Genomic DNA, 24,986 nt, shown 5'->3' on the forward strand with positions numbered 1-24,986 from the left:
GCAGTGAGCACCCTGGGTGAGCAGTCCATGAGGGAGGCAGAAGGGGATGGCCAGAACCCAGGAGTCTTGTTCTCACAAGATGAGAAACCCTCACAGATCTGGGGGAAGGATGGCGGGTGCTCTGAGGATGCCTGGAGATACAGGGATGGAACACATCTGGCTGGACCATAGATTTTTACCCCGGCCACTGGGCAGTGACCTCTACCTACACATCACCGCGGGGGGGCTTTTTATGCAGGTGGCTTCCCTTCTTCCAGCTCCCAGGTCCTCCCCAGGAAACTGTCCAGAACCCTTTGGAACACAAGACCACAGAGCTTATCCAAGCCCTGCCTTCCTCCTCCAGGAAGCCTTCCCCAGCCAGGGAAGTGTCTGGTGTAGCGTGGCAGGGGCCTGGAGAGAGGAGCACCCCCAGGCCGCTCTTTGTGGGAGAGGGGGGGCTCTCATAGACTCCAAGGCATTGCTGGGGGAGGGGAGGTGGAAAGCGGAGAGAACACAGAAGTCCAGAGAGGAAATCTGCTCAGAGGGGTACGGGCAGGCGGAGGAACTGTGAAGGTGGGGCCGCCAACCTGGGGGAGCTGCACCCTCTCTCCCTCCCACCCCACGAAGCGCAGAGGAAGAGACGCGGCGGCGAAGTAAAGAAGGCTGGCACACGCGGCAGGCGGTCCATGCACGCTTGTTAAGCAGGCAGGAGGGGACAGTGGGAGGGACACTGGCCTGGGGACAGGAGACAGGCTTCAGTCGTGTCTCTGGCCCTGAGGAGCTGCGTGAACTTGAAAAGTCATTTTGTTTCTCGGATCCTCTGTTTCCTTATCCACGAAGTCAGGGTTGGGACAAATGCAGGAACACAAACGGGGCTGTCGGGAGCCCTGTCTTTGGAAGATTGTGAGCTGGGAAAGAACCTCTGACCGGCTAGCAACGTCTGTCCTGGGCTCAGGCCGGTGGACGCAGGCATGCCATGTATTTGCCAGGTCCAGGGGCCATCCTGAGCCCCTGCCACCCCACGTCGAGGACAGCACTGCAAAGCACATGTGGAACTCGGGCTGGAGCTGGGACGTCTTGAGAAGCACAAGACAATGGTGGCTGTTTCTCTCAGCTCCTTGCTGAGGACCCAGGATGCGAAGCCAGGTGATGGACCCCTCCCTCAGAACGACAGGGTGGGAGGGGGGCGGGTGTTCAGTTGTCACATCCAACACGGCGTGTCCCATCAGGCTCCCTGAATCAGATCACGGTGTGTATCCCAGCCGGTGCTACCCTCCTAAAGCACAGATGCTCTCTACAGAGGCCGTTCCCTCTGCAACACGCCGTGGTGTCTTATCAACAGGGTAGGCTCCAGAAAGACCACCTCCTTCCGAGAGAGGATGGTGTGTTCTGACAGGCGCAGCGTGCTCCAGTGGGACCGTGTCTAGACCACCAGATGGGACCATCCACGGGCATCATGGAGCTTCTCAGCAGGACTGTGGGAGGGGGTGGAGGCGAAGGCTGTCCACTGGGGTGGAAGGGGGGGCCTGACCCAGGTCCCTGGCCCCGTAGCCACCTGCTTCGGGCCACACCCTACAAGTGTGTCTCCTTCTCCCCAACCATGAGGCCCCCCTTCCTTGGGGAGGGCCTGCTGTCCCGGCTGGGGCCGCCCTCCAGGTGCAGGTGTGGCTTGGGCTGAGGCAGGCTGGGGTCAGGTGTGACGAGCTGCCGCAGGCGCTGTGGGGAGAAGAGAGAGTCGGTGATGCTGTTGGGGAGAGAGGCAAAGCCTACCCCCAGGGCCCAGGCTGGAGCCGGCACACGGGGCAGCTCGGACAATGGGAGTGAATGAGCGACTGCAAATCTTGAGAGGAGAGGCAGGAACATCAGGACTGAGCGTGTGAACTGCCTGGTCCCAGTCCCAGTTCTGATGCCTGGGCAATCGTGGGTGACCCATTTGACCACTCTGTGCCTTTTCTGTAAAAGGATCATTTAAACCTCGTAAAACAGTGCCTCACACAGAAAAAGTGATCAATAAGTATCTAATTTGCTCTTCTTAACACTGTTCTTATTGCTACCCGCATCATATGATCAGTAAGTGCTATTCTTTTTCTCCTTAGCAGCAGTCATGCCATTACTATTGTATTACTATTGTTGTTGGTGCCACCTCCTTCTTGCTTTGAATGCAGATGTGATGACTAGAATCACGTTAGCCTTCTTGTAGCCATGAGGTAATAAGCAGGATGATGAAAAGACAATGAAACCAGGATGGAAGGGCAGACACAGAGGAAGAGTCTGGTCCCTACTGGCCTCTTTAAACAGTTGAACCAAAAGCCAGCAGCCCCCATCTCTGGTCTTCGTGACACGCAAAAGAAACTACACCCATTTGCTTACAGCAGGTTGTGTTTTCTGTGACTTGCAGGCGAGACAGATTTCCACACATGTGATGTCTTTGTGGGACACTGGCTCTCTCCCTCCCAGGAAGGCAAGTCCCAACCCCTGCATGTGGTTGAGGGCAGAGTTAAGATGAGGGAAGGAGCCAGAAGACTGTGTGGATATAGCTTGACTGCTGGTTTCCAGGGTTCAGGAGTGGGACTCTGTGCTCCATGACCCCCCGTGTTCTTGTCCGTCATGGCTTCCCCCATTCCCCTTTGGCAGCTGCCCTTGCTCAGCCCACCCAGATGATCTGCGGGAGGTCAGATTCTGAAGGTCTAGGTTGCTAGGGCCCTTCAACGTTTCAGGTCTTTAAAGACCCTTCTTAGAGATTCCATTAGGCCAAAGACGGCCCCAGTCAGAGCTGGCCCCAGCCGTGGTGTCCAGCCGGAGGTCCACCGCCCCCTTTAACATGCCACTGCCTGGCCCTACCTTCTTTTTTTTTTTTTTTTTGCCATTTCTAGGGCCGCTCCCACAGCATATAGAGGTTCTCAGGCCAGGGGTCGAATTAGAGCTGTAGCCTCGGGCCTACACCAGAGCCACAGCAACGCGGGATCCGAGCCACGTCTGCAACCTACACCACAGCTCACGGCAACGCCGGATCCTTAACCCATCGAGCAAGGCCAGGGATCGAACCCGCAACCTCATGGTTCCTAGTCGGATTCATTAACCACTGAGCCACGATGGGAATGCCCTGGCCCTACCTTCTTGAAAGAGCCCCTGGTCCTCAGGAGGGTGATGGTGATGAAGAGGGGGACGCAGCTCATGGAGGAGAGGGCCAGGAGCCAGCCGATGGAGTACCCCCAGGGCGGGTACACATAGACGTTGTTGTACTTGAGAGGCGTGTATTTGCTCAGCGAGAAGAAGAAGGTGGCCTAGGGAGAGTGGGAGGGGCAGCCGCAGATGAGGGAGGGAGCCCCCGACACCCACACCGAAATCACACAGTCAGAAGTGCTTCTAGAGGTGGGAGAGTAGAAGCCAGTGCAGGCTGCAGGGAAGGCGTCGGTCATGGTCATGGTCATGGCAAGACTGGGACAGGAAGGGAGGGAGGTGGAGGAACTCCGAGCGGATGGGCAGAGGGAATCAGGCAGCTCGAGGTGATACTGGGAGAAAGAGACGGAACAGGAACTAGGCCAGTAGAGGTGCTGGGGAAGCAGAGGGGCCGTGACCTGCCCATAGGAAGGGACTGGACAGGTGGGCAGGAGCCCCAGCACGCAGGCTCCCATCCCTCAGCTCAGGGATGCAGCAGGGGAGGGCAGCCGGTCGCACGTACCAGGCAGAGTCCAGGGGTCAGGAGGAGCCAGGAGATCTTCACCAGGGGCCACGGCCGGTAGCCAATCATGTCCTCAATGTTGTCATAGAAACGGTTGGCACCTGCCCAGGCGGGTGGGGAGAGAGCGTGAGGACAGGAAGGGGACAGTGGGTGGTGTCAGGAAGGACTCATCTGCTCTGTCTTCCCCTCGCCACCACTGGATCAGGGCCTGGGAGTGATGCTGCCAGCAAGCAGGGCCCTCCAGAGCCCCCTAACCTCCAGTGCATCTCTGGTCTCCCCCTACTCAGGGATGGGGCCCTGCATCCTAACAGAGAACAAAAGGAGCCAAAACGGGCCCGAGGGCGACACAAGTGCTTCTTGTGTCGCATACATGAACCCAGTTTCAAGTGAAAACAGCCAGAGAGCCATTGCTTGAGCCTAGCACTGTGCTTCAACCACACCCAGACTCCAGGGAGCTCGCTGCATCCCCGGGAAGCACGGAAGGGCGCTGGCTTGTGGCCGTGGAAACACTGACTCGTGTTTGCTTAATGTTCTCAGGTTTCTGTGTTTGCTGCGTCTTCTAAGAAGCAAAGAGCCATCAACTGAGAAAGACACGGGAGGCCCTCTAGCCCAGCACCCCCCAACCCCCACCAAAAAAAACATCCTAGAGAGCTGTTCCTTTGGAGGCTAGATTCCCTGCCAGGTGAAAACCAGATACTGCTGGAGGTGTGACCTATCATCAGCTGTGATTGTCAGAACAAGTTTTGGAAAGCAGCAGTTAGGAGGCACATGGCGGGGACGGGAGGATGCCAGCTCTGGAAGGCCTAGGGAGCTGAACAAAAACCTTCCCGCTCATGATTTGTCCTGAGGGCCCGCTCCCTGGCACCCACGTACCCTCTCTGCTCTGAGCCTTGTGACCCTAGCTGGTGCAGTGGGGCCAGACAGACCTGGGACATGACGACAACCCCTCCACGGACTGTGTGAGCTTAGGCAAAGGGCCTAACCTCTCTGAGCCTCAGTCTCCCTTCTAAAGGGCTATGGGGCGGATTATAAGATTCTGCAGGGTAGCGACTCTGTATGAAGGTTTCTCCCCCAGTGTCATCAGGACCATCAGGCCTGGAGATTACGGCCCCACTGGTTAGCTTTCTCAGTGCTGAGGTGGCCAGGGCTGTTGGTGAAACTGAGCAAGGCCCTGTGGGGCTCGTGGGCACAAAAGCCTTTCTGTGTCCCCCTTTTCTTGTTTATAGGAAATGGGCCTCATTCAGCCTCCATAGCCTTCCCTGGGTTCCTAGGGACAGGTTCAGACAGTTGCTGATCAGGGAAGGAAGGGGATGCCGAGACCAGGGAGGAACAGTCAAGAAACAATAGCCCAGCTCTGGGGCAGGATCCTGGGTCCCTCTCAAGGGATACCCATACTGGTGTAGGCAGCTTACACACCTAAGAGAAAAGCTTTATTTCTCATGCTTCTTTTAGAAATGGATACTTTGAAACAGAACAGCTTGGAGCCTTCCTTGTGCTCCTCCCTAAACACAATCACCTGTGAGCTAAAGATCAGGCACCCTGAGCACCACTGCCTGTGGGCTAGAGATTATTAGCACATGATGTTTTCCAGGAACTTCCCCAGTTTGTTCTAATCTCTGATCAATATGGCCTTTTCACAAGGACTGTTATTCTAGGCCATAACCCAGAGGACCAGCACCAGGATCACGCGGAGGTCTCCTGATGCCAGCCTCAAAGACTAAGACTCTCCCAAAGAGAAAAGAATGCATGTTTGTCCCAGTCCTGATTCTTATCTGAAACCCTGCTTTTCTCCTTTGAGACTATAAAACTCCCTGCAGTTCTTCCCCAAGGAGGGCACAGTCCTTAAGGCATAAGCCTGCTGTGGCCTCCTTTGCCTGGCAAGGCAATAAAAGCTATTTCTTTCTCCTTCACCCAAAACTCTGTCTCCACGTTTCTATTCCGCACCAGTGGACAGAAGCTGAGTTTCGGCAACATTGGTGGGAGTCAGTGGAAGCCGGAATCCACCAAAGAATAAGAAAAAAATGCGTAACAGCCACAAGGGGAAAAGCTACCTAAAAAACTCAGGGATGAGCTTCCTGTCCATGGAAGTATTCAAGCAAAGTCTGGGTGATAACTTTGAAAAGGAATGTGGGACTCTGTGAAGTATCAGGCTAAGGGGACTTGAAGGTCTCCTCTGCCTAGGATTCCCACTGCTGAAGGGCCTCCAACAGCCTCTGGATCAAGAAAGCCATGCTGTTATTTATAATTATTCTCACTCTTCAAGGAACCCAGTGTGTCATTACCCCAGTTCCACCTGCCCTGAGCAGAGGTGCTGGGTTCCCAGCAATGGATAAACTCAGGTAAAAAGAACCAGGACAGTAGCACGAAGGCCTACAGAGACCAGAGCACCAGCACACCTGTCCTCACCTGGGACAGGTCCTGCCCTTCACGGGGCCCCAGAGACCCCACCCCACCCACACTTACCATACACCCAGCCAATGCAGATCACTTCAAACACGGAGAGGAAGAGCAGGCAGATGCCACTGGAAGCGTAATAATCAAACAGCTGGAAGATATACATCCCTCCCTGCAGGCAGGGGGTGGAGCTGAGGCCTAGGCTCAAGGGGGCGGGGGACACGCTCTGCCCCACACAAGAGGACAGACCCCCATCTGGGGTGCCACCCTGCCCAGCACTGGGAGAGCCATCCCCTGCTGCTAAAAAGAGTTTGCCCTTAACACAAACACTCTGTTACATAAAACAGACAACTAGCAGGGACCTGCTGTAGAGCACAGGGAACTCTCCTCGATATTCTGTAATAACCTAGATGGGAAAGGAACCTGAAAAAAAATAGATGGATATGGATATGTATTAACTGAATCACTTTGCTGTACATCTGGTAGGAACACAGCATTGTGAGTGAACTATATTTCAATCAGAGAAAAAGGATTTTCCCCACCTGTCCCTGCCTTCTGCACCTCAGGACATCTGCAAGGACTCTGGGGACTGTGGCGCACACATGCTGTGCGGTCTGCCCAGCATCCCACCTCCTAGAAGTTGCCAAGTTGAAGCTACCTCACTCTAAGGAGGCTCCCCTCCCTGCTCCAGAACCCACGCCTGCCACACTCCCTCCCCTGGGGTTGGTTGGTGGCACAAGGGAAGCCTGAAGCTGCACAGCCATCTGTAACATCCCAGGAGGGAAACTGGCCAGGAATGATGGTACTAGAGGAAAGAGGAGCCAGGAGATAGAGGGGAGCATCCCTGATGAGGTCATTAAAGCTGCTGGATCTAACCATCTCTGAAACCAAACATCTCTAGACTTTTCAGTTCCTGACCCCGAAAATTCACCTTCCTGCTTAAGCCAACTTGCATTTGGTTTCTTTCACCTGAAACCAAAAGAAAGGTCACCAATACAAGTAGGTCTCCCCATAGGGTCCCTCCACTCTCACAGAGAGGAGCTGGGCAGTTGAGGACAATATGGCTCTGAAAGGGTCAGCAGGCTCCCCCACCGCTCCTACCCTGGCCCAGCCCTTGGGCCGCTGCTCACCTCGGTGACTAGGAAAAGGCCGATCAGGTAGCAGGTGACCGAGACGGCGAGGATCAGGAGCTCCCGCCGCCCGCTCTTCCGGAGCTGCCTGGGGAACATGTCCATGGAGGCCGTCACCAGGCACTCCATACAGACAAACTGCGGGCCGGAGGGGGCTGGGTGAGAGGGGCCACCTGCCCAAGCCCGCCTCCTCGCACCCCCTACCCCGGCCCAGCTGACCACCGACTGCAGGTGGCACGAGGGCAGACCGGGGGTGAGGCCGGCTCTGCCTCGGTCAGGCGTTCACCACAGAGGCCCCACAGGGAGGGTCAGGGGTGCTGGGTGGGGCTGGGTGGCTTGAGCTGGGTGGCCCAAAGGAGCTTAAAGGATGTTGGGGGGGGGGGTGGCCACTTCTGGGGAAGGGTCAGGCCTGGGGGAGCAAAGCAGGGGACTCCTCACAGAAGAAGGTCCCTAGGCTCAGGGTCACCCTATCAACCCCAAGGTCAGGCCCTGGACAGCAGGTGGGGGGCCTGGGAACGTCCGGTCAGGGGACGGGGAGTTGAGGGAAACCCAGAAAGGGGGTGGCAAGGCGGGCAGAGCGTGGATGCAAACCTGGCTGTCCAGCCCGAGGAAGATGAGCATGATGAAGAAGAGGCAGGACCACAGCTGGGACAGGGGCATCATGGTCACAGCCTTGGGAAAGGCGATAAAGGCCAGCCCAGGGCCTGCAGGGCACACACACCGTCAGGGGAGCTGGGGCTCTGCTGCCCCGGGCAAGCCCCTAACCCATGTGTGCGTGCGCATGCGTGTGCTGTGAGTGTGTGCTGGTTCCAGAAGGCAGGCCGATCCCGTCCACTCGGCCGTCCATCTGTGCAACCCTGCGTCCATCCATCCATCCATTCCCTCAACCACCAGGGCCCTGCTCTGTGCCAAGTATCACTCCCCAAAGCTGAAAGATTCCTATGAGCCAGCTTCTGGGACCCCTGCCCTTCTGCCCCCTGACCCTCCTCCCCCAGGTCCCAGGCAGCAAAGCGGCACCTACCTGACTCGGCCACCTCAGAGATGGGCACCCCCTGCTCTTGGGACATGAAGCCCAGGATGGAGAAGACCACAAACCCAGCCACGAAGCTGGTGGCACTGTTCAAGAAGCAGAGGGCGATGCAGTCCCTGTGGGCGGCAGAGAAAATGGGAAGGAAAAGGGAGAAAGAAACTCATCAGCCACTGTGGGGGAGGGAGACCAAGACCAGGAGCCAGGTGGGGGGAGGAAAGGGAGAGAGAAAAACCCAGTTCAGGAGGTGGACCCACAATGTCGGACTGACCCTGCTTGGGGACCCTGATGGTAAAGGAGGAAGCCCCCCACTACCCCCTGGGGAGGTGCTCCTCCCAGCTACCCCACCCCCCCGCCAGCCCACCTGTAGCAGTTGTTGTGGTACTTGTTGTAGCTGCCCAGGGCCGTCAGGCACCCCTGGCAGATGGCAAAGGAGAAGAAGATCTGGGTGCCCGCATCCATCCACACCTACGGGAGACCCCAGGATGCGGTAGGAAGATGGATGAGCCCACCAGGGCCTGGAGCCAGTGACCAGAGGCCCAGCCTGCATCCCACAACCAGTGGCACCCCCCCAGTACATCCCACTCCCACTAACAGGTTCTCCTCTTCTCCCAAGCACTCAGTAGGTGCCAAGTATGTGCGCATGACTTGAACCTGTAGTTGGAGTCACCACGGACCATGTACTCAGAGAAGGGGAGGCCTGTCTGCAGGGCACTGGCAGCCCTGGGCAGCCACAGTGGTCAGAGGCCACTCCCTTCCCCAAGACTTCACTGGGAGGGGGAGCAGGGGAGGAGTGAGAGGGGCAAAGAATGCACTCCAACTTGTCCAGAGGAGGAAACACTGACAGCCAATAAACCTGCAGGGAAATGTCTAACCTCAAAGTAAAAAAGTAAAATTAAAGGGAGTTCCCTGGTGGTGCAGCAGGTTAAGGATCCAGCATTGTCACAGTTGTGGCACAGGTGTGATCCCTGGTCTGGGAACTTCCGTATGCCACAGGTGTGGCAAAAAAAATTTTAAATTGCAGCATGATACTACTTTGACCTATCAAATTATCAAAGATTAAAATAAATTATGCTCAAATCTCTCATGGGCCTGCAGGAGGGAGGTTCCCCCCAAAAGGAGGGGTCAAAATCCACAGCAGATGTCAAGAACCTTGAAAGGTGTGTGTTCCTTGACTTAGTGATCCCACGTCTAACCAGAGATGTGGTCAAAGATTTAAACACAAAGTGTTCACTGCAGGTGTCTGTACGAGCATTAAAAAAAAAAAAAAAAAAAAGAAGTCCCCATCGTGGCTCAGTGGAAATGAACCTGACTAGTAACCATGAGGATGCTGTTTTGATCCCTGGCCTCGCTCAGTGGGTTATGGATTTGGCATTGCCGTGAGCTGTGGTGTAGGTTGCAGATGAGGCTCAGATCTGGAGTGGCTGTGGCTGTGCTGTAGGCCAGCAGCTGTAGCTCTGATTAGACCCCCCAACCTGGGTGCCGTGGGTGTGGCCCTTAAAAAAACAAATACATGACCCGAATGTGCAAGAACTGGGAAGAGTTGGGTAAACGCGACACCTGCCCCAGGTGTGGGTGCCCAGCGGGCACGTGTCCTGTCTGCCCGCTGCCCCCAGTGGATCGAGAGCGGTGCCTGGACTCAGGGACCTCAGTATATCCCAGTTGAATGGGCGAGTGAATGGATGGTGGATGGTGGAAATATTATGCAAGTGTTAAAATGATACTTGCAGATGAATTCATAACATGGAAAATGCTTATAATATAATTTAAGTGAAAATATTTATCTCTACCTATAATTATCTCAATAATGTTAATACACACATATCAGCTAGAAAAAAAATTGGAAGGAAATATACTGAAATGGGAACAGAGGTTATAGCTGAGGGGTGGAATTACAAGGGATTTTTAGTCCCCTTGTCGTAATTTTCCTCTATATTATCTAATTTTTCTCCAGTGGGCATATACTGCCTTTAAAACGAAAGAAAAGCAATGGGAGGTTTTCAAAAGTCCAGCTCTGGTCTGGGTGGGCGACGTCTGAGGAAATGGCCCCCAGCACAGTTCCTACCTGGGGGTCCTTGAGGCGCAGCAAGTCTGGCTTCACATAGTAGATGATGCCCTCATAGGCGCCAGGCAGCATGACCCCTCGGATCAACAGGACCAACAGCATCAGGTAGGGAAACGTGGCCGTGAAGTAGACCACCTGGAGGGAGCAGGTCAAGGTCACTCCTGGTGGGGATGCATCGGGCCTCTGGTCCCCCCTCCCCGGACAGCACGAGCCACACGCAGCCTCTCAGAGACATCAGAGAGGGAGCCCAGGGCATTTCCCACCCCTTCCTTTACACACGGGGAGTCCGGGGCCCCCGGTGGAGGGTGACACACATCAAGGGGAGCCGACGGGGAGGAGGAAGGGTGGGGAGGGGCACCGTTTCCAGCCATAACATCTCAAAAATGATTTCGAATCCAGGATCTGGTCTCTCTTAATCCCTCACCCTGGCTGTTCTCCCCAAGCCCCCAGGGAGGGGAGGACTCCCCACCAGGGGAAGGGGAGCAGGTTTGTGCAGTGATCGGCGGGGAAATTTAGACTGGACTTTTCCAGGCTTATGTTCCGGGAGCAGCAGTGGTCTGAGCCCTGGGGAACTCAGGACGCAGAGGGGCCCTGCTCCACCCCAGGCCAAGAGCAGCCCCTTCCCCGAGGTGGTGGCCCTGTCTGTGATCTTATTATTGCTATTACTATCTTTAATGTTATTATTACGACAAGCCATGGAAGAGGGAGGCTGCCGCAGGAGCAGGCTAACCAGAGAAGTGGGTGCCCTGTCTATTCCCGGCCTTAAAAAGCATGAAGCATCAGTGTCAGACTCTCTGGGCTGGAAATAATGCTCAGAGGTGAACTCTGTACACACAACAGGCCGCTTGGTCCATCCTCGGCTGGAAGTCCACCTCGGGGATGGTTCTGTTTGCCAGTTAATCCTAGACATTGTCCTGGTGTGCTGTTAAATAAGACAAGCCTGTGGTACGAGTGTGTGAAATTCACACACAGTAGACACAGGTACACACACACACACACACACACACACACACACACACACACATAAAGGAAGCTGGAAGGCGATGCAGCAGAAGGGATAAGCAGAAACCACGCCCCCAGTACGCTGGTGGCTCAGCCCCAACCCTGGGGCTTTCGGTTCTTCTTTTGCTCTGCGTGTTACTTACATAAACGGCCTTTGAAAGTCATTCTGAAAACGAAAGCCTCTCCCTGGGATGAACTAGACCGAGCCCATCTAGGACTTGCCGTTCTCACCAGGCCTCTCCCTTCCCTGCTTTCTCTCTGTTCTCCAGGGGGATATGGTGGAAGGTCCTGTGGACTCTGGGGGCCAAAGAGAGCATCCCTGGAGCCAGAACAGCTCACCTTGCCCGTGGATTTGACCCCCTTCCAGATGCAGAAGTAGCAGATGACCCAGGCGAGCAGGAGGCACAGGGCCAGCTCCCAGCGCAGGGCCCCCAGCTCATGGATGCCCGCGGTGATGCCCAGAACACGCCTCCTAAGGAACAGATGGGGAAGGAACACCAGGTCAGGGCTGAGGGGGCGGCGGCCTCCAGGGCCGGGGGTCCTGATTCTCAGAATCCAGCCCCCCCAAGCCCCGCCCTGCAGCCATCACCCTCCCCCATGTGCTCTGCGTGCCCAGGCCATTAGCTGACCAAGTCACGCAAGCCCATAGGTACCTCTGTCTCACTCACCCAGCTCTCTCTGTTGTTCAGAGGAGAGAGAGGGAGGCTGCTAAGTGTCTGCAAGCACGTGGACAGTGGGTCGTTGTGTGTGCGGGTTGACAAGGGGCCAGATGTGTGTCAGCATCTGGGGAGACGGGACTGTGAGCTCATGATGGCAGGAGGGCACCCTTGTGGGCAAGTTGCCAAACACGAGGGCTCGGGTAAGCACGAGGGCAGGTAGGCTTGTGCAAGAGTGGAGGTGGACACATGTGGACGGAGGTGTCAGGGGCCACGTGAGCAGTGGAGGTGTGAGCATAGGTGAGTGTAGAAATGTGCCAGTTTTCTGTGGTGTAAATACTCCCACTTTGGCCAGATTCAAGCCACCAACAGGACTTCATGGAACATGGAGTTGGGAAGAGACAGGTCCCAGGTCACCGTCAGCCACAGCGGGTGGATGTGTCAGTGCAGGTGGCTGTGGGGGGCGGGGACGAGGGTAAGAGGGCCTGTGTGAGGTGTGGGTGATGTGGACGCATGTGTGAGCCTCGGTGCACCCCCAGGGTGGGTGCAGGGTAAGCATGAGGGTGTAGACAGTGGAGGAGGGAGGGTCCCTCATCTGTTAGTGACATGGGGCGGGGGTGAGTGCCGGAAGGTATGCACAGAGAGGCACTTGCACCCCAAATCCCAGGCCCCAGACTTCCAAGTTCCCTCTGCTTGGGGCCCCCAGGATGCAGTCTCCAGGCCCAGCACCTACTCCCAGAATTCCATGACAGGGGAGGTGACATTCCCGGGAGAGGTCGCCGTGTTAGCTGCCGAGCGGTTCAGGAAGTCCACGCAGCGCTCTGTGGGGAGCAAGGCGGGAGCATCAGCTGCGGACCAGGTTGGGGGGGTGCCCCACACCCTGTGCCCGTCCCTCTGGGTCCATCATTCCAGCCCCAGGAGCTTCCTGAGAGCCCCCACCTGCCAGCATATTGGAAGTTGGTGGCTCCAGGGACTCAAAGGACCAACCCCCGCCACACACACACCATGTGCCTCACTAGGCTCTTGTTCCGGTGAATCTGGCAGCTCCTCTGGCCACCCCGCCAACCACCCCAGCCCAATCCCGACTTCAGAGCCAGTGTGGACAGTGCTCTCAGGTGATGGAGGGACCAAGGAGTCCTTGCGCCTGCTCCGCCTGCCGCAGAGGGGTCCACACGCAGGCGCTCCCACCCTCAGCCCCCAGTGGGCACCTCCCTTCCCATGGTCATGGTTTCTGCCCAGATCCTTTCACCCTGGAAACCTGATCTGGGAGTTGTCTATTCGCAACTCTGGGCCGCCCACTCTCCAGGGCTGGGGCCATGTAGCCTGGGCCCACCTGCAGATCTCGAGGGCTTGGCGCTTAGCAGGCCCACAGGCCACACGTGCTCCGCAAGTGGGCAGGTGAGGGGTGTAAGTGCCTGGCAGCCGCCATCACACCCACAGGCCCATTGGGTTTTGGGGTGTCCTGGTGGCTGGTGGAAGGTCCCACACAAGGTCAGACAGCAGGACAGGCCCAGCACCCACACCAGGTGACTTCCAGGCCAGTTCTGCCATGCTCTGTCACTGTCTGCCTGTCATCAGACACCAAGGGCACAATGCCAGGGGAGAGACCCCATCCCAGGGGCTGACGCGACCCCTACCTGTGTTCCAGAAATGGGCACAGCTCATCCAGGGCAGTTCTGAGGTAAAGGAGCTGAACAGGTAGAAGAGGGCCCAGGCAAGGATGACGATATAGTAGACATTCAAATAGGCCTCAATGACCACAGACGCCACACCGATGCCTTGGCGGGGGTGGGGGACACCAAGAGAATCCAAGGGAACAACGTCAGCTGCAAAGTCTTGGGAGCTGCCAGCTGTGCTGGACGGACTCCAGGGGCCACACGGACGGAACCGCCGGGCTTAGTTTCGGGCACGAGAAGCCACCTTAGTTTTCCAAGAAGAGCAGGTGACAGAACACCATGCTATGCATTCTCTCGTTTTTAGGATATAAATTTTAATATATGTATGTTTTTCCATGAGAAAAACTCTGGAAGGAGCATCATTCAAAACCTGACAAGGGGTTCTCTAGGTGATAGCCTTTCAGTTCGATGTTTAAAGTTCTTGTCTTGCTGCCTATCTGTTTTTCTAGTTTTTCTATGACAATCACATGTTCCTTGGAAAGTCACAAGGGGTCGGAAGAACAGGGGCAAGTGGGCAGGCCTGAGAGGAGCGAAACCAGAGGAACCCTGGTGTGGTCACCCCAAGAGGAATCGGCAGCCCAGTAGCCATGACCATCCAACCAGAGGTCAGGATCCTAGCCACCCAGGAGCCAGTGACAGCCCCAGGCCCACCCCTGACCAGCCAAGCTTGGGCAGCCCCCAGATAGGCCTGTCCTGGGTCTGGCCACTTAGGGACAGACGCGAGAGGAAGGGTCCTCCCGCCACTCCACTCACGTAGGGAACCTCTCAGGGCCAAGGACGGGACTGGCCGCCTGGGGACTGGCCCAATCAACTAACGAGGGGGTGGGAAAGGACCCCTAGGGAGGACAGGGGCGGTGACCTGCTCAGCCACCAACTCAGGAAAGAGCCCGAACCCAAGGAGACCTGGGTAGCGAATGGCCTCATGGTCGCTTCTCCAGAAGGAGGGTAAAGCATTGTTATAGGAGGATCAGAGGCAGAAATGCATGCAAAGTGCTTATAGGAGCCTCGCGCAAGTAGGTTCCTTATCACCATCATCATCACCATTATTACCCCTTGGAGGCGCATCTGGGACCACACCACGTCCTCGGCAACCCAGTTTCCACAAAGCTGATGGAGGCTCAGCTTCAGGGCTCCTCGCCGGCAAGGACCCCTCCCAACACCCCGCACCCAAGCTGGTGCATGTTTATAAGTTTGTGCTGTCCTGCCTGAGGGTGCTGCCCACAGGCCTGGCCACACTTTCCACAGCCCCCAGGGCCCTTAGCACAGGAGGGAAGGGCAAGAAGAGGGAGAGGGCAGGGGCGTGGGGGACGGGGGCCAGGCAGGACACTCACCCTGGAGGAGGGGGCAAATCTTCTGCCAGGCAGTGACGCTGCCCTGGCTGGTGTACTGGCCCAGCGCCACCTCCAGGAAGAACACTGGGATGCCGCAGGTGAAGAAGAAGATGAAGTAGGGGATGAAGAAGGCTCCTGCAGAGAAGTGGGGTGGGACGGAGACTCCAGCCCTGGGCCCCTCCCAAGGCTGTGCTCCAGTACCGCCTCCCCCTCTCCCCCCGTGACCCCCAGACCCCCGAGGCCACTTCCTCCCTTCCGTGAGCAGGAACGATGGAGGAAATTTTCCAGCCCGCACCCGACTCAGGATAGGAAAGGCCTTCGAAGAGAAATGAATGAAAATGTAGGTGGAAATCCTAATATAGGCGCTATTTATTTTCTCAGTGTGATTCACAGATCTAGTCAATTTATTATTTTGGGGAAAAAAAAACATGTGTTCTGTATAATTTGATATGCTTATTAAATTATCAAGTTTGTTATGTTTCAGAGAAAAAAAAAGCCTTGTTTCAGAGGGTTTCCTTCCCCCCTTCTCGGGATCTGGTGTGAACCCTGGGCTCCCAGTTGACAAAGCTACTCCTCTGCTGGGGGAGATTCTGGGGGACATGGTTTCAGCAGCCACGTGATGGGCGCTGACCCCAAGGCCCCAGTGGGAGGCGGGCTAAAGATACCCAGCAAATTACAGCCCGGGGTGCCCACCTTGGTCACCTCAGAAATATGTTCATCACACAGTAATAACATTTGGCACTTAGTTGGTATTTCTGTGCGTAAAGGCCCTTTTCTACATGCTTCACCAGCCTCAAAACCCTCCCTCACGAAACAGCCTTCCTTCCAGGCAGGAGAGACTGTTGTTATCCCTATTTACAGATGAGAAAACTGAGGCCAGTTTGAAGTTTTGAAAACTGCGTCACAGGTGAGGAAACTGAGCCACCACCCCAGGGGGTTCCACCTGAGTCTGGGCCCTTAGTCACGACGATTTATGACTCTCAAGCAACCTGTGCTACTCTGTAGAAAAAATAGAAAGTACAGGAGTTCCCTCTGTGGGACGACATTATAGGGCCTTTCCACTTTCTTACAAACACGCACATCTATATTTCCTTCTTTGCAAAAATGAGAACCTACCAGGCATTACTCGATAACCACTTAAAAATGTGTATCAGGGACCTTGCTTCTTATCAATAAATTGATATCTGCCTCACCACTTTAATGGCAGGGTCCCCCTCACGCAGCTGCTGGAGAGTATTTGCTCAGAACCCCACTGGCCTTTCTGCTCGCTCCCCGGCTGTGATGAAGAGTGTGGCCCACACCCCTGTGCCCTTGTCTAGGTTGCTCCTTAGTATAAACTTCTGACAGAGGAATTGCTGGATCCGAGGATATGGACCTTTTTTTTTCCCTGCTTTTTTTGTGGTAAATTTCCCTACTCTAACCATTTTTAAGCATATGGCCCAGCAGACTTAAATACATTCACCTTATCATACAATCATCTCCACCATCCCTTTCCAGAATTTTCTCATCCTTCCAAACTGAAACTGTCACCATGAAACACACTAACTCCCCATGCCCCTCCTCCAGCCCCTGGCCCCACCAATCTATTTCTGTCTCTATGATTTCTTTTTTTTTTTTTTTTGGTCTTTTTAGGGCTGCCCCCACAGCATTTAGAAGTTCCCAGTTTCGGAGTCAAATCAGAGCTACAGCTGCTGGCCTCCACCACAGCTGCAGCAAAGCCAGATAGGAGCCACATCTGCAACCTACACCACAGGTCACGGCAACGCCAGATCCCCAACTTACTGAGCAAGGCCAGGGATCAAATGCACATCCTCATGGATTATAGTTGGGTTCATTACCACTGAGCCACAACAGGAACTCTGTGTGTCTACGAATTTGATCATTCTAGGCACCTCACATAAGTAGAATCATACGGTGTGTATCCTTTTGTGGCTGCCTTATTAGCATAACGTCTTCAAATGTCATCGATGTAGTAGCCTGTGTCGGAACTTCCTTCCTTTTCAGGGACTGAATACGGATCTGTTGTAAGTACACGTCATGTTCTGTTTATCCATTCACCCCTGGGGGACATGTGGGTTGTTTCTATCTTTCAGGGATGAGATTTTTAAGGTCTTTGACAGGCATTTGCAAATCGCCTCCCAAAGCCTTGGACCATCTGCCCTCCAATGGCAACTCAGGAGAGGAAAGAAGACTTAGGGAGTCTTCCGGGGCTGCTGACACTGCCCAGCTCTATGTCTAGGCACAAGGGGCTGAGGGCTCTGGCCCATGTTGTCCTCGGACCAGATCACCTTTGGCTGTGGCTCCGCTAAGTCTGTGAAACTGCAGCCCCACGTCCTCCCTCATCCCCTCATCTCTGCCCTGAGTTGGTCCTCACCCCAGGCTGGGCTGCATGGCCTGGGCCTGCCCAGGACTGTCCACTCCTATTTCTTTGGAGTCATTAGTGTGGGCAGTTTTCAGTAATAACTAAGGTTTTAAAACACAGAGCAAGGTACATGGTACAGGCTCAGTAAGTATTTGCCAAGTTAAATATTACGAATTGTGTTTAGAAGGATTTCCTAAACAACGGTTATTTTAAAATAGGAATGGTCCTTTTTGCCTTTCTGGAATGTTTCTGATATTCACATATGTCATTTCCACAAGAAGAATAAAGGTATTTTCCAAAGGCAAAAATGAACCTGGCCAGTCACAAATAAACTCATGTAAATGAATTATCCCATTCATGTGAAATATCCCAAGTAGGTGAATCCACAGCCACAGAAAGCAGATCAGTGGTTGCCCAGGGCTGGTGGGGGGAGGGATGGGGAGTGACCTCTCATGGGCACAGGACTTCTTTTGGGGGTTGATGGAAATGTTCTCAAATCAACAGTGGTGACGGTTGCACAGTTCTGCAAATGTACTAAAACCTCTTAAGTAACACTTAAAAAGGTGCTTCTGGTCCCTCCCCACCAAGCCCCTGAGCATTTTTACTACCTGTGCTGGAAAACACAAAATTGTTTAGTTTAAAAAAATCATAGCTAAGATAATGTCCCTTCTTCAATCAAAATTCACTCAGAGCAGAGCCCAAAAGATCCAAGCCATAACTTCGGGTTCCTACCCACCCTGTGCCCCCTACTCCCACCCCCCCCCCCCCTCCTCGCTGTCCTTGAACATGCCAGTGGCATTTCACCCTGGACCTCAGCCCTTGCTGTCCCCTGTGTTTGTTCTTCAGCTGAACCCCATCCTTAAGACTTGCTCCTGGAGTTCCTGTTGTGGCTCAGCGGTTAACAAATCCGACTAGGAACCATGAGGTTTTGGGTTTGATCCCTGGCCTCACTCAGTGGGTTAAAGATCTGGCATTGCTGTGAGCTGTGCTGTAGGTTGCAGATGCAGCTTGGATCCTGAGTTGCTGTGGCTCTAGCATAGGCCAGCAGCAACAGCTCCGATTGGACCCCTAGCCTGGGAACCTCCATATGCCACAGGAGCGGCCCAAGAAATGGCAAAAAGACAAAAAGACAAAAAAAAAAGAGAGAGACTTGCTCCTTCAAGGCCTGGCTCAAACGCCACCTCCTGGATAGAACCTTTCCTGATCCCCTGCCTTCCCATCTCACACCCCTGCCCCACCCTGACCCAGCATCCCTGGGTCCCTCCTCCCTGCTTTGCTTCCCACACTGCCCTTGGCTGGAATGTAGCACAGAGGATACTGTTCTGTGTCTAGAACAGTGCCTGGCCCATGGGAGAACCACAGCAGGGGCTGAAAGAGGGAGTGAATCCTTCAAGGACTGACACCTGGGAGAAGTTCTGGGAGAAGCTTCTTGAGCCCTTGGCTTCCTCCATCCTGCCCCACTGCCTCACCTGGTCTCTGCCATAGCCCTCTGTCACCCCCACTGCCCAGAGGGGATGCCAAGGCAGTGATGGGGCGGAATTCACCCTCCATGCCAGCCTCCTTCTGCTCCCATATCACCCAGGCAGGAGGTGCCCAGGTGGGCGCTGCCCACTGTGAGGGCTCAGCTCCCCCGACAGCACCCACCTCAAAGTGAACTTACCTCCTCCGTTTTTGTAGCAGAGGTAGGGGAACCTCCAGACGTTGCCCAGCCCAATGATCTCCCCGGCCACGGACAGCACGAACTCCATCTTGTTGGTCCACTGGCCCCGCTCCTTCACTTGGTCCTTGACTTCCTGGTCCAACTTCTCTCCCTCCTCGGGGACCGCCACTCTGCTCTCCATAGCTGTGGAAGGACTGGGAGGCCACAGATGGGAGGGGGCAGGACGGCAAGAGAGGCACAACCTGTGGGAACAAGAGGGAATGAGCTGGGCTATGCCAACGATGTCCTGCTGTCTCTGGTCTCTTCGTCCTAATCTTTCATTATTGCCAGAATGTTGTTTTATTATTTAATATTGCTGGAATATTGTTTAATAGCATTGGACTACTGATTTTCTTCCCAAATCCTCAATGACTTTTTCGACCTCAAGTTACACTTTGCTCTCATTTTGACTCTGAGAACAAATAGGGAGCAAATCTTCATTTGGCTCTTTTGTGGATGGGAAAATCCAGGTCTTGACAGATGAAGTGACTTGCCTGAGACCATTCCGAGGAGATGGGATTACAGCTCAGACTTGGCGACTTTTAGTCCTAGTCTCTTTTGACCTTTACTGCCAGCTGCCATCCCCGCCAGCCCGTCTATCCCAGCTCCTCAGCGTCCAGTGAATGGCACCTGTCCAGCCTTCCCCGGGCGGGAAGGGATCAAAGCCTGCCAGGGGTGTCAGGAGGTCAAAGGGCAGGTGTGGCCAGGTGACTGCACATTCTTCCCTGAACCAGCTGCGTCCTCATCCCTGTGCCAGGGCGATCGACCGCCGCAGGGTAAACATGGGAGCCCGCTAGCTCCGGGCATCTGATTGGGACGCTGGGGAGGGTGGGGCCTCCGCAAAGGCCAGATGGGGACAGGGGCCAGCCCCGGGCCCAGTGCAGGCCTTCAAGGGAACCCCAATTCTTTCCCTTTACCTCTGTCCTGAGAGCAGGAGGGGGTCTGGGTGGCAGAAGTGGTCACAGAGGGATCCTCTCTTGGGGATCCCACCAGATCCGAGTGGTGCCCTCGAAGGAGACCCAGAAGTGACTGCCCATCACAGCAGGTCACTGTCCTTCCTGACTCACTGCCTTCCTGAAGAGCGGCCACTCAGCTTTGCCCTGTCCCTCTCGTGGGCCACTTATCAGCTGCCCGGAAACACACGCATGCCTGCAGTGCTTTACCTGGAAGCCTAGTTTGGCTCCCCTCCCCACCCTCTGCCTGAGGCCACCTCCGTCTTTGTTTCAGGAGCTGCCAAGAGGAGGTGCCCAGGCGGCAGAGGGAGGCGCCCACCCACGCCCCTCGCCTGTGCCTCCGCCTCCCAGGGACACTGGGGAATCAGAGTGACCAGAAGCTACCGAGGGTTCTGCTCCTCCAAGGCACTAGAGAAACACAAGGGATTCTTTTTATTAGAAGAAGAGTCTGTGTTTACTTGTTGGTCCTTTTAACCCAGGCAACAGCCCAAGCCCAAGTCAGTTAGAAAGGTGTGGCAGGGCCATCCGAGGTTATGGAAATTTTTGAAGGTGACTTGGAGGGTGCAGATTATCCCAGGAATGGGACAGCATGTGGGGGTGAAATTCTGGTCCTGGGACCTACTCGGAGGCTTCCACGGTCCCGGCTCAGCCCAGGAGGGAAGATGAGGAGAGAGGCAGCCAGTGGAAGCAAAGGCCGAAGGCTCCAAGACAAGGGAAGAGGGAAGAAGAAGGGAAAGGAAGAGAACTCCAGGTCCACAAGGAGTGGCCAAACCCCATGGGCCACTGTGATTGACAACCAAGCCTCAGGTGCAAAGAACAGGGCGGTCTGGCCCCAGGGGAAGAGCTGGTGACACCTGAACCAACTGCAGACCAAGTTGCTGCAGAATTGAGGCTGGGGCACCCTGAGGAATGGCCCCCGAATTATTATTGAATGAATGAACAGATGAATGGATTCAAAAACATGGACGAAGAAGCATCAGACAGACCCCAGGTCTGGTTGAGACAAAGCCAACAATAATAGAAGTTGACATTTGAGTCAGCACTGTGCTCAAAACATAGACATCTTTACCTGCATTATTAAGTTTCATCTTCATAAAAAATCTTTGAAGTAGAAGTTGCTATCAACTCCATTTTATAAAAGAGGAAATGAACTCAGAGAGATAAAGGAACAGGACCAGACACCCCCAGTGCTCAGTAAACTATTTTTGAATGGCTGGAATAAACTTACCCGGACAGAGAGTGAGGAGCTGAGCCTCGACGTTGCTGTGTTGCTTTAGACAAATCACACCACCTCTCTGGGCTTTACATCTCCCTGAAAGAGAGAGTGGCTCCCGCTCAACTGGGGTGTTGGGAGGGCAGGGGATGCAAATGAGACCCATAAAAGACCTCGCCAAGCCAAGCCGTAGGGTAGCTCAGCTTGAGGCCCCTAACATGCGGCCAATCGGGCAGCCAGGAGACAAATGTCACAGTCCCCAGACCAGAGGCAGTTATTTCAGGGCCAAGTTGTCCCCAGCAGCTGGAGGCTGGGAGCCCTGTCTGGGGAAGGAGTAAATGAAGGGACAACCAGAGATGCACAAGATGGCAGGTAAACCCCAGAGCCCACGGTGGGCTCAGGATTTGGGAGAAGAAAACACAGATGAATTGACCCTGATGGGACAAGTTTTGTTTACTGTTGGCTTTTTGTTTTTTAAAGATTATTGAGAGGAGCATGATTTATGAGTAAGAATGAAAAACCGGAATGGCAGAATGAAAGCAAGAGCATGTGAGAAGGAAAGCTGGCCCAGAGCCAAGGCAAGTCAAAGGGAAAAAGGCTTAAACTGCAGCAAGCAGGATTCAAATTAGACCCAAGGAAGAAATTTCCAGGAGGATGTTAGACATAAAAACAAGCCATATCTCCTTTTGGGGGGTTACTTTCAAAAGCCAAAAGGACAGCATCCTACAGTCCTGCCACCCTGAGGTCCCCATCTGTCCCTGGCCTGTTCGCTGGGAACACTTAAACAAAAGCATCATCCACAATCAAGATGACTTCTGGAAATCTCCTGCTTCCCAAGGGTCAACCCCAGCTCTGTCGCCTCTCCAGCCCCTGGCATCACCTGCCAAAGCTGCCACCTGCTCTCTAAGCTAGGGCAGGGTCAGGGGGCATGGCTGAGGCCTCACCACCGTGCCCTCCAGAAGACACCTACAGCCACACTGGGCCCAGTGCTGCCCGTGAAGAAAATCTTCAAGAGGCTGCCAAGTCCAAAATTAACCATGTTCAGGAGCTGGGGACATAGAGGCCTGGCCAGTGTCCAGCAGAGGAGGAGACACAGGTGGAAGTGCAGCCCCCCAAGTGTGGCTGGGGTGCCAGCGACATTCCATCATATCCCCACCCCCACCAGGGTTGGCCCAGCCTCTGACCTGGGGGAGCAGCCACCCCAGCCCCCTGATCAGCCCACACCCACATACCAGCTCCCACTTCTGTACACACGCTGGTGCCGTTCCCGTCACGTCTCCTTGCACACACATACCTGTGTGTATGGCACCAAGACCTGACCCCCGTCCAGTCCTTCACACCCCGTAGGCCACCTGGATCGGCTGCTGGTTGCCCTCCTGGGACACAAGCCCGCCCCTGCCGCCCACTGGACCCCAGAGTTCCCAGCAGCTTCCTCCTCCTGGGAGCCTGCTTGGCTGGAGGCAAGAGTCCCTCCCTCTGAGCAGTTGCCGCTTCCTTCCCACCTGCTGGACCGTCTCCCACCACCACCCTGGCCCCCCGCCATCAGGTGATCACCCCTCTCTCACCCACGCTCCGTGGCCAGCCCCCCATCTACCAACTTTCCTGCCACCCAGGCTTGTCCCTGAGCAAATCAGATGCTGGAGACGGTGAGGGGGAGCTGGGGTGACACCCTTGTCCTAAGATTCCCAAAACACCAGACTTTTCGCGGCTCAAATGCTTGGTTCCACCCAGCCCTCCCCCAGGTTTCTGGGGCGGGATCTGGCCCGCTCTTCCCGCCCTTCCTGCTCACCTCGTCCTGGACTCCTGGGCTCTGCTCAGCCTTGAACCTCGTCCCAGGGCCCCCCGGGGGAGATTGCACCCTCCTGTTGCTCTCAGCTCAGAATCCAGTCGTGATCCTGGGACCCTCAGACCGACAGCAGCGTGTGTGTGTGTGTGTGTGTGTGTGCACGTGCGTGCAAGCCAGTGTGTTGGGAAGTGAAGGGGCAGAGAAATACCACAAGCAACAGAAGGGACTGAGGTCAAAATTTTGTGAGCCAGGATTACAACATCCAACCCCAGGAAGTCCTCTGTCCCAGGCCCCCTCCCACGCCTCCCTCCAGCAGCACCCCACCCCCCACCCCCCGTGGATGCTGCCCCAGGTCGACCCCTCCAGCTGGGCTCAGCCTCGCACCCGCCTCCCCTCCCTTCTCCTCCTTCAACCCTGTTCCCTTCCCCCTCTCACCTCGGCTCCTTCTCCTTCCAGGGAGGAGACGATGGGCAGGGCAAGGTCTCTCTCTCTCTCACCAGGGCAGCAGGACAGGCGCCCCCAGCTCCCAAGCTTGAAACTGAGATCTGGGGAGGGGAGCTGGCCTCGCTGACGAGGGCAGGGGAGGAGGTGAATCACGCGCTGGAGTTTTCCACCGAGTACCTGCCCCTGTGGTTTCAAGGCAGAGCTCTGGACCTTCACAACCACAACCCTTTTCCTTGGGATTTTCCTAGAGAAAGTGCCCAGAGCACACCCCCAGAAGCACAATCTAGAAAGGATACAGGTTTGCAGGCAGACAGAGCTGAGTCTGACCTCCTCCTCTGTCATTTACTGGTCAGCCAGGCAAGCATCTGAGCCTGTTTCCCAACTTGTAAAGCGTGGGTAACAACACCCACTTCACAGACCTGCTGTGAGGGCTAAAGGCAAGGTGGCACATGGCTTAGGGTGCTGCTGGTGCCTCAGGGGACTTGGTGGTGTTGGCTGCGAGTCTTCTGAAGCAAGGGCTGGGATGGTGGAGGGTCCAGTCTCAGGCAGGAAGCCCACGGCTGGGACATCCCACTGCCTGGCAGCCATCAGTGGCGAGTTGGTATTTGTGGAACAAGTGTCTGTCTCCCCTCCATGTGCCCAGTCCTCACTGCTGTTCCTGAGAGGTCTTCACAGCGCTGGACAGGACGGCCCTTGGCCACTCATTCAGAACAGCCAATGCCTCCTTCCGGACAACAGCGGGCTGCTTCAGCCCCGGCTGCTGTGGGGGAGGGTTGCGGGGAGAAAGGGAAATTTCCCTTTGCCTCTGCTTCCCCTTCGCATTTTCGACCTTCCCGCCAGGGCCAGGGTGTGAAGTGAGAGTCTCAGCCTGTAGTTTTCCATCGAGCAGCCCCCCCACTCAGCATCCCTCGGGCCCCCACTTGGCACCTCCTGTGGGCCCCCCGTGGAGAGGAAGCCAGGGCAACCTCAGTTCTCAGACCCCTGGTGTCTTCGGGCGGCTGGGGGTGGGCGGAGCCGGGGAGGGTGCAGCTCCGCAGAGGCGTTTCCCCTGCGCTCAGCTGGGATGCGGTGACTGCTCGCTGCCATGCCCTGACCCTTCACGCCGGGCCTACCGTGTGTCAACCACGCAGCCCGCTGCGAGGGGACACCAAAGTCAACGTGACCACCTGGTTGCAGCTACTCCAGGACAAAAGGCCCAGTCTCTGTGGGAGGGGGAGCGGGTGGGAAGAAAATCAGACTGGGCAGAGGATGCGTTTCCTGGTTCAGTCATTCTTTTGAAAATGTTACTTTGTGCCTACAGTGTGTAGGCTTTCTGCAGGACTTTCTGTAATAAGGGATTACCTGTGTCATCTCTCCTTCACTTCACAGGACAAGAGCTGCCCTGCTGGACCTGGCTTCCCTGTAACTCCCATCCCCCCCTTACTCAAGCCCACCCAACCCACTGGGCATTCAGAACAATTGGTAAACCCCTGGAGGCAGGAGACCCCTGTCTTTGCAAAAGGTAGGAATCCCTAAGTTACCTGGAAACCCTACCTGGGCTGGGCTGCTTCTATGTTGGGAAGGGTCCAGAGTCAAGATGAAATATGC

General features: G+C 55.4%; 1 protein-coding gene across 6 annotated transcripts; it reads right to left on the reverse strand.

Annotated features, from left to right (window-relative positions):
- Positions 1-657: 657 nt before the first annotated feature.
- On the reverse strand, positions 658-24,345 carry SLC6A12 (solute carrier family 6 member 12). Of its 6 annotated transcripts, none has more exons than XM_047787843.1 (17): positions 23,819-23,867; positions 23,391-23,582; positions 21,185-21,268; positions 18,965-19,206; positions 14,943-15,077; positions 13,573-13,713; positions 12,669-12,756; positions 11,619-11,751; positions 10,278-10,412; positions 8,577-8,680; positions 8,207-8,331; positions 7,777-7,889; positions 7,186-7,323; positions 6,125-6,227; positions 3,662-3,762; positions 3,093-3,263; positions 658-1,695 (listed from the first exon to the last, which is right to left on the reverse strand). In XM_047787843.1, the coding sequence occupies exons 4-17, from the start codon at positions 19,143-19,145 to the stop codon at positions 1,552-1,554; spliced, it is 1,812 nt and encodes a 603-aa protein (XP_047643799.1). In that variant the 5' UTR covers positions 19,146-19,206; positions 21,185-21,268; positions 23,391-23,582; positions 23,819-23,867; the 3' UTR covers positions 658-1,551. The 6 variants fall into 6 exon arrangements, with proteins under 6 accessions (XP_047643799.1, XP_047643798.1, XP_047643796.1 ...); XM_047787842.1 differs by lacking the exon at positions 23,819-23,867 and adding an exon at positions 22,959-23,064 and having other exon boundaries at positions 23,391-23,445; XM_047787840.1 differs by lacking the exon at positions 21,185-21,268 and having other exon boundaries at positions 23,391-23,522; positions 23,819-24,345.
- Between the last annotated feature and the right edge of the window lie 641 nt (positions 24,346-24,986).

Source organism: Phacochoerus africanus, chromosome 7 (genome assembly GCF_016906955.1).
Source record: "Phacochoerus africanus isolate WHEZ1 chromosome 7, ROS_Pafr_v1, whole genome shotgun sequence".
Classification (NCBI taxonomy): Eukaryota; Metazoa; Chordata; class Mammalia; order Artiodactyla; family Suidae; genus Phacochoerus; species Phacochoerus africanus.

Bases quoted from the DNA above. Each gene is read 5' to 3' on its own strand.
- SLC6A12 (XM_047787840.1), bottom strand. From the start codon at position 23,850: ATGTGCCACCTTGCCTTTAGCCCTCACAGCAG. The intron at 13,714-14,942 runs GTGAGTGTCCTG...ACCCCCGCCAAG, and splicing joins GATTTGCCCCCTCCTCCAGG to GCATCGGTGTGGCGTCTGTG. The intron at 7,890-8,206 runs GTAGGTGCCGCT...TGTGCCCTGCAG, and splicing joins CTCTGAGGTGGCCGAGTCAG to GCCCTGGGCTGGCCTTTATC.